A 9038-nucleotide genomic window follows, 5' to 3' on the forward strand; every position below is an offset into this window, starting at 1 on the left:
AATTGGGGTCCTGTGCTCTCAGTTGCTGCCAAGAAATTTCCCAAAAGGCGTCAACGGATAGCAACCTAAAGCAGTGGCCTACCCGGGCCTTAGAAAAGCTGTGTGCGTAGACCCGTGTTCAGCAGGAGTGAGCTCCTGGCAGGGCTCCCGCCTCAAGGAATTGCTGGTATTTGGGCAGCAGCTCCAAGGCCTGAGCACCCGGGCACCTGGACCACTTAAAAGCACTAAAATTAGGAACCCAATCCTCTCGTACAGCTCACTACACACCCGTAGTCGGCTTCACATTTCGCAAACTTTATTTCAGTTTCATTGTCAAAACAAGGCTGTAAGATACCTATCAATATCCCCATTTTACAGATAGGAAACGCAGGGTCAGAGATGTGACGTCACTTGTTCAAGGTCACTCTGCTCCAGTGACAGGACCCAGATTTGAACCCATAGCTGGCTGCCCAGTCTGTGCTCTCTCTGCCTCCTACGGTGCCCGTGTTCTCAGTGGGCCTCCCAGGGCTCCGTAACACTACGCCCTTCTGCGCCATTCCCACCTTAGCACTAACACTGATCGAGGGGGTGCCCCTTCCTCTTCACTTAGCTGAAAGGGGTCTCTCCTGGCAGTTTCAGAAGGCTCTGCTCAGTGACCATTTTTTCCTGATACAAGAGGTGAGCCTGGACATTCACCTCTAACCCACATGGGGAGAAAGGCTGTGGAGGCCACAGTACGGGTTTGCATCATGAAACCCTCAGCATAAACAGGACAGGATAAATGTAGGGTTTACAAATGGGATCTGGAACCAGACTGCCAGCGACAAATTCAGGTTCTGCTACTTACAAAGATTTCTGATTTGGGGCAAATTTCTTCACCTTTTTGTGCTATTTCCTTGCTGTAAAATTAAAATAATATTACAAACTATATGTTACAATTTGGAGATAAATGAAAAACTACCTCTAAGAGCCCAGCACAGTGTCTGGTGCACAATCAAGGCCCCACACACATTACTGGAGGGACGTGGGGGTAGGAGGGAGCCTGAGGACACACCCGGGGAGGAGCCATGCATCGATCTGAGACCAGCCTGTGACACACGCACACAGGGTATCGGGGTCCACGTGTGTGCCCAGGTCCAGGCATGGCTACACGGCGTTTTGCACTGTGGACACTGGCTGGTGGGGATGGAGGCAGTGGGGCCTGCCTCAAGTCAAGGATGGGCAGACCCAATGGCAGCATGTGACTCAGGGACTCCCCTCCTCACATTCTAGATGTGTGTGAGTGTGTGTGTGGTATTGGGGGGCTGACGCAGCCCTCTGTAAGTCAGCCTAGTTCTGGGTCTGTCATGATTGTTCTGGCTGTCGGGCACCACATTCACACCCAGAGAAACATGAACAAGCGGGGGTTACGACTCAGTAAAACAATGTTCTCTAGGGATCCAGGGCCGAGTGCCAAAGACTGAGGTGTGCAGCAGACACCTAGAAGGGAAGGGCAACATTTACAGGGTCACTTTCTGTCACCTGGCCCATCTGCAAACATGTTTCTTAATCTTTCTGGAATCAACCCCTGAATCTGTGTGCAGGGGCACAATACATGACAAAATTTTGAGGGTCGCCTTCCTCTTAAAGCTCTTGGGGTCCCCAGCACCCTGAGTAGTAATCTGTGCCCTGTAGGAAGGGACCAGAAGTGTCCTGGTTTCCCCATGGAAGTCAGCAATCATGGAAGATCGGGGCCAGGCCCTGCCCTTAGAAAGCCCCACGCTGGGAGGACAGGACAAGGTCACATCCGATTTACACTGGCCTTGCCCAGGGCATCCAGCCAGCCTTACTGTCATTGCTCAGAGACTCTAGGGAGCTGGGACTGTCTGTCACAGCTAAGAACCCTGTTCATTTATTGCATCATGGAGAGCCTCAGTCCAGAGCCATAAACAGACACACACCCACCCTTGTAGAGAGCACATTTCACCAGTGGAGACCCTAGGCCGTGAACTCCGGTAACCTAGTTACTTAATTACAGTTAGCAGTAAGGGCTGGAAAGGTACAGGGTGCAAAGGATGGGGAAGGCAGTTAAGGAACCAGAGAGCTCACGAGGCCAGAATCCAGAGTCTCGTTGGGGGTGTGGGCACAGGACACGCAGGACAATTGGGGAGGCCAGCAGGCCCAGGCTCAGAGATGCGACTTTAGCCAAATGCAAGGGGATGACCACAAAGGGTTTTAAGCAGGAGAGAACCCAGTCAGACCTGCACTTCGAAGAGCTGGGAGAGGTGGGGACAAGTGCCAGGAAGCCCAGTGAGGTACGTTCTGGGGATAGCAAGGACGGAGCTCAGAGCTGCTGGGCAGGGAATCGTCCAGGCTGGGCGCGAGTTTAGCCACGAGGTGGGGTTGGGGGGCGGGGGAGGCCTGCCGAGCCCAAAGCAGGTTCTCAGCAAGAGCTGCTGCCTGCCTACCTGCCTGCCAGGGCAGGGGCCGCAGAGGGGCTACAGATGGTCAGGGTGGCTGGGCCTGAGCCAGATCTCAGGACAAGCAGAACACATGAAAGGGAGGGGTGGCGTGCAGGGTGCAGGCTCTGTGAGCCGAAGTTTGGAGACAGCCACGTAAAAGCACATGTGGGGACAGGAACAGCCTGAGTGGAGCCAAAGTTTGTCACCTAGAGAAGAGGAGCCAAGTAACCCATTCCAGGGGATTGCTCCCTGACTAGGGCTCCCTCACCTTACCATTTTGGCAGATCAGCAGGAAGGCCTGGTGCTCCCGTCTCGGCTCCTGCAATCTCGAGAATGGTTGGGGAGGGGTGAGAAGGTGGAGCTCACCAAATCCAGACCCCAAACGACACTTCTCCAGCCAAGATCAGACAGTTCCCACGTGGTAGCAGCAGCCGGCAACATGCCAGGGGCCCCTTGAAGTGGTATTGCCCATGCTTTCATCCATCCATCCATGCATCCGTCAAGCCCGTGCCCAACGCCATCCCAGGGACCAGAGACAGGATGCTCCGCCCTCAGGAACTCAGTCTGCAGAGGCCCGATGCAGGGACCCGCAGGTTGGCACAGAATGGAGCCAGAGCGCTAGCTCCAGCCGGGGGCACAGGACCCAGCAGGAAGGCATGCCATCCCCACCCACTCACTCTCCATTCCCGGTCTCCTGCAGGAACTGCCTGCCACCACTGACTGGGCCTCCCGGGACTGCTCTGTGCCCCTCCTTGGGTGTGGCCTGATCTCTGCCAGAGTCACACTGGCACCAGGCCTGAATCATTCACCTCTTCCAGGGAAAAGACAACCACCGACAAAATACACGAAGGGCCAAGCGAGCCTGGCTTGCTGAGCCAACTCTCCTGACCTTTCCTGCTGGGGTCTCCTGTCCGAGGATTGAAAGTGGGGTCTGCTTTGTCCACCGCCAGAGGGCTCAAGGGAAACAAGCAGGTCAAAGGTGCAGCCTCCTCCTGGGTGCCTAATGTCCACTGCCCCCTCCAGCCACCTGCTCTCCTCACCCCCTCCTGTGAGCCAAGCCTGCCCCCATCTCCACCTCCCCTCCCTGCTCCCTCCTCTCTCCCTCTGCTCTGCAAGCTGACTGTGCTCTGTCCCCAGGAGGCTGACCGCTTGGGACTGTGTCTGTGGGCTCCCTCACTGCAGGGCCTCGGCTTTGCAACGGCTCGTTCCCTCCTCTTCCTTCGGCCAGAGCTCTGCCACGTCTCCCACACCACAGCTCTCGCAAGGTTCCGGCAACACTTTCTCTCCCCTCAGGTGCGGGGGCTCTCCTGGGGCCCCACCGCGTGCTGGCTGCCCAGCCTCTCAGAGTGTGGAGTGCTCCATCAGCTCTGGCAGGACCCTGGCGGACACACCTCCCATAAAGCTGCACTGCAGGCTCCAGCTCCCAGCCTCGCGGCACACAGCAGCTTCTCCCTGGGCCTCTCAGCACCTTCCACGTCCACCACCACAGAAGAAAATGGGATTTGACAGCCAGGCAAACTCCGGGGTAGTCCTTCGCTGTAGGAACACTTTCCCATCGTGCACGCGCCTCTGCTGGCGAGATGTGGCCTCACTCCCACAGCCCCCTGGCACTCAAAGACCAAGCAGGAGGGACGTCCTGTTTATTTACGGCAAGCCCTCCCTGCCAGATGCTCGCGTTCACTTCTCACACAACCCCACAATCCTGCCAGGAGGCTTATCCCTTCCCCTTCTCACAGTGGACGGAACCAAGGCTCCGACTCATCCAGAGACTCGCCCAAGGGCACTGCAACCATGAGTGGTGGGCTGGGGTAGAATCTTGGCTGTTGAACTCAAAGCCTGTGATTTTTCTGACGCTGGGCTGTGTGTGGGTGCAGAGGCACCAAGAGAGCCCCCAGAGGCAGTGGCGGGGCGGAGCCTGCGCGAGCTGGGACTGTCCTCGAGGTGACCCCTCAGGAACGGCCTGGGGTCAGCGTCGCCCTCCAAAGCTGCAACACAGAGTCCCGGCGGGTCGTGTAGGGTAAGTGTTTGATGCGAAACCAGTGCCTGGGAGCGACATTCCCGCTGGGCGTGTACAGCTTCTCTCCAGGCCGGCCCAAGAGGCCTCGCAGGGCCAGGTTGCCTGACAGAACCTTCTCGTAGAACTCCACGCCACCCCGGGCATAGGCCGCAGACAGGGAGGCCGTGCGGCGGTCCAGCCAGGCTTCCAGGGCATGAGTGAGAGAGTCCGTGGAGAAGGCGTAGGCCACAAAGCCTGCCACTGCTGCCACCAAGTTGAAGGCGGCCCGTAAGTTCATGGGGCCTCCATAGAGCCCCAGGGCATGCTTGGCACCCACGCCCAGGGCCCAGGTGCCTGCCAGGCAAGCGGGGGCCGGCAGGGCCTGCAGGGCGGCTGCAGCGCTCTCCAGGTACACCACTTCCCTGGCCAAGGCGAACTTCTGGGCGTCACGGGACAGGGTCAGGGCATCTCTCAGCCGGGCGCCTGATGGGCTCTGCCAGTTCACTCTGTGCCCATGGATGATCACAGGCTGGTCGTTGTGGGTCACTGGGCCACCCAGGAAGCTGGCGGGGATGCCCACCACGGCCCCCGCAGGGAGTCTCGGGAAGCCAGCACTCACAGGTTGGAAGGTGAAGGTGGTGAAGGCCTCGTAGCAATGGCCCGAGGGGACGCCCATGTCCTGGAGCACCTCCTGGAAGAGTCTCTGCAGCTCTGGGGAGAGCGGGGCTGGCTGGCCCTGAGGCCAGTACTGGTACAGCCATTGGACCACAGGATCTGGGAAGAGGTGGTACGAGATTTGGGCCCCAAACAGGCCTGCACAGGAACCCACCAACAGGCCTGTCCTGTGTCTCTGCACAAATGCTGAGGCCCGCCACAGGGGACCCGCCATGAGTGCTGCCACCACTGGAAACCTGGGCCAAAAACAAGAGAAGTCAGCCAACAGTTCCCTGGGTCTGCCTGCAGACTGAGCATCCCCAGGGCCACATCCTTTTTAACGGAGGGAATACAGCCCAGAGGTTGAGAGCACGGGCTCCAGAGCCTGAGTTCAAACCCCAGCTCCAGCCCTGTGCAGCGCCTTCCCCATCTGCCAAATGGGCACGTGACGATGGCCCAGTACTACGGTGGCTGTGACGAGGAAATGATGGACAGACATAAAACAATCAGCACCTGGCACAGCAGCAGACAGCCCTGTGATGATGGCTGTGATGATTACCTTTATTCCCCTGACTAGGCCCAGGACTAAGTACCCAACTGCCTCACCCACTGTTCACCCCATAGTGAGGCCCCGGGATCGCTAATTTATAGATGAAATGTACGTTCAACTTACCGAGATCTTCCTGTGAGCTAGACACGGTTCTGAGAGCTTTACACACACCATCCAACAACTGAATCCTCACAACCCCACGACCTAAAGACCACTGTTGCTCCTATTTTAAAGCAGTGAAAACAGAGGCACAGACAGGCTACGCAAACTGGTCAAAAGCCCAAACTTGTAAAGTGGCAGCATTACGGGCTGAACTGTCCCCTCAAACTGACACACTTAAGTCCTAACTCCCAGTACCTCACAATGTGACTGCATTTAGACACAGAGTCTTTAAAGAGGTAATTAAGTTAAAATGAGTTCACCAGGCTGGGTACTAATCCAATATGACAGGTGTCCTTATGAGAACAGGGGGTGAGGACACAGACACACACAGAGGAGAGACCCTGAGAGGACATAAGCCAGAAGGGGGCCATCTACAAGCCAACGAGAGAGACCTCAGGAAAACCAGCCCTCAGACACCTCCACCTTGGGCTTCCAGCCTCCAGAACCCTGAGAGAACAAATTTCTGTGGTTTAAGCCACGCAGTGCTTGCAGGGCAAACCTAGCAGAATAATGCAGGCACAGTATTGAACACAGGCTGTCAGACGTCCACAGGAAGCCTTTCCTTTTAGAAAAAATTTTAATGCTAAATTACAAACATATACAAAAGCAGACAGAATCATCAACTCATGGCCAACCTCATTTCATCTCTACACCCACCCACATTCCCACTCCAACTGCTTTATTTCAAAACACATCCCGGGCATCGTATTATTTCATCTGTAAATATGTCAGTAAAAATTCGCAATTATTTAATTTGGTTGAAGTTTACTCTGTTCCTGTTTGTGAAAAATGTTTAATTAGTAAATAGGCTGAGGCAATCAAGACGGCGTACCGCTTGGCCTATTTTAATAAGAATCTCTTAAAGAGTCACATCACTTGGGCCTTTTTTCCAATGAGGAAACTGAGGTTCGGAAAGGATGGGTCCTGGGCAAGGTCCCAGGGCCCCGAGCGCCAAACCTGCGCTCCAGGTCGCCCTCGGAGACGATGCGGCGCATCCCGCAGGCGGCTGGGAGAAGAGCGGCTGCAGGACCCTCGCCGAGGGCTTCCCACGGGGCTTTCATCCCGGCCCCCACCAGCTACACGGCAGGTACGATCTGGGGGACGCGGCACGACCCCGGGGAGTGGGCCAGGCCCTCGGCCCGCACACCTCCCGCGCGCGCCTTCCGGCCCCTGCCCACGCGCTCACCTCCTCCTCCACAGCCTCGGACGCCGCGACACGTGCGCCGGGCGGGGCCAGGCGCAAAGCACGCCGGCCACAGCCCTGGGGGCCGGGCCAGGCTCAACAAAGCAACTCTGGGGGCGGGGCTCAGAGGGGCGGGTCCAGGCGCAGAGCGCCCTGGGGGCGGGGCCAGGGGCGTGGGACGCTCGGGGCGGGGCCGGTGGACAGGGGCGGGGCCGTCTGGGGCTCCCGCGCGCGCGGCAGGCTCCGCCCCCACTGGGCGCCTGGGGGCGGGTCTGCGCCTTGAGTGGTCGCCGGCCGCGGGCAGAGCGGCGCGGGGAGCGGTCCATCTCTGCGCCTGAGAGGCGGCCGTGATCGTCCCGTTCCGGCCTCGAGTGGACGGTGGCCCCGCGGGGGTCAGCAGGAGGCCTGTGGCAGAGCCCACGTCCGCCTGACTGCCCGTCCGTGTCCTTTCCTGTCTGGAACCGCCTTCGCCTGCGGGGCTCTGAGCTTTATTATCACGTTCGCCGCCCGCCATGTGATCCTCACTGTACAGCCCACAGAGCAGCGACACATCTGTCGCCTCACCTTCCCTGAAGCTCCATGAGGGCGAAGATCAGGGATGGACGTGCCTGCGCCCAAGCCCAGCGCGCCGCTTACTGGGACCCAGCCAGGCCCGTTCCTTTGCGGGTGGTCCCTGCCTGCGTCCCCGGGGGGACAGAGTTGCGTGGGTGGAACAGAGACAGTTTGGCCCGGGAAGCCTAAAATATGTACTGTCCGGCCCTCTACGAAAAAAGACTGCGGACTCTTGAAGTAGATTATCCCCATTTTACAGATGAGGAACCTGAGGCATCTCGCTTGGGCAGGGTACCCAGCTCCTGTGTCCCCAGCTAGCCCTGGAACAAGATGGGACGCCTCTCCCTGTCCATTTCCCATTACGGCTCCTGCTTATTACAAATTCTGCCAAGTGCATCTGGCCTCTGTGTCAAGCTTTCTCTTCATTCCAGACCCCAGGGGAGGAGAAAAGTACGGCTCACCTCCCGGGTGGAAAGGTGAGGATGTAAGGAGCCCCAGAAGGTGTGGGCATTGGGGTGGGGCTTTGGAAGGTTAGCAGCCTGTGGACCACTGTTTCTCCAGCCAAATCAGCTGCTCAGCCCTGGCTGCAGGGCTCCCGACACAAAGAGACCAGCTGCAGTGGGTCAGTCAGGATCACACCTGAGTCACAGGTAATCCTCTGGTAGAGCATCCTATGGGGGCACCTTGGGGTCAGCATTCCCTGTCCTCGGGCTTGGCCCAGCAGTGCCTTGTGGAGTCGTGGGCTGGTCAGGCAGAGAGGACACTGCTGTCACTAGGGGAGAAGCTAGACCTTGGGTTGCTGCCCCCCAGCCCTAGGCCAGTCCCTCAGCCCAGAATCAGCACTTAGAGAGGCTGCAGCCCAGGGAAAGAGACCTTCCTTAGGAAGCAGGGGGACTTTGAGAAGGATGTCACCTCTCTGGACCTCAGTTTCCTGGTCTCTAAAGTCAGGATAATAATATCTGTCTCGAAGGGCCCTGTTATCCTCTAGTCCTAGAACCTGCCTAGATGCTCTCATTTGCATAACTGAGGGGGGGATGACACTTCAACTGACTTGCCCCCTGAACAGGACTTGGGGTTTCCTTTCAGTCTTGGCCGTGAAAGGCACCCTGCCTGTCACAAAGGGCTTCCCCGATCAGATGCGAATCTGGCGATGGTGAGGAGCAGGGATGCTGGAGCCAGACTGCTGGGTGAAGTCCCGGCTCCAGCCCTTACTAGCTGTGTGACCTTGGGCAGGTTAAGCTCTCTGGGCCTCGAGTTCTCACCTGTAAAATGTGGATGAGAGTACTACCTCCTTCCTGGGGTTGTTGCAGGGATTCAGGGAGTCATGTATGCACAGTGCCCAGCAGAGTTTGTGCCGGATAGCAATTAACCGTTATTGTTAAGATCTGTTCTGCTTCTGAGACTCCAACTTTGGCTGCTCAGTTGTCTATGTAAATACTGTTACACAATGTTTTAATATGTGATCCCAGCCAGATCCAGAATGTGAGATACTCTACAAGGCAAATGATGTGCTTTCTCTAA

At 57.4% G+C, this 9038-nt stretch overlaps 1 protein-coding gene across 1 annotated transcript; it reads right to left on the reverse strand.

The window, feature by feature from the left end:
- Nucleotides 1-275: 275 nt before the first annotated feature.
- LOC106823640 (transmembrane protein 177) lies at nucleotides 276-7054 on the reverse strand. The gene is made up of 2 exons (XM_014829467.3): nucleotides 6969-7054; nucleotides 276-5327 (listed from the first exon to the last, which is right to left on the reverse strand). Exon 2 carries the CDS (start codon nucleotides 5303-5305, stop codon nucleotides 4370-4372), a length of 936 nt encoding a protein of 311 aa, XP_014684953.3. The 5' UTR covers nucleotides 5306-5327; nucleotides 6969-7054; the 3' UTR covers nucleotides 276-4369.
- Between the last annotated feature and the right edge of the window lie 1984 nt (nucleotides 7055-9038).

This window comes from Equus asinus, chromosome 4 (assembly GCF_041296235.1).
Source record: "Equus asinus isolate D_3611 breed Donkey chromosome 4, EquAss-T2T_v2, whole genome shotgun sequence".
Taxonomy (NCBI): Eukaryota; Metazoa; Chordata; class Mammalia; order Perissodactyla; family Equidae; genus Equus; species Equus asinus.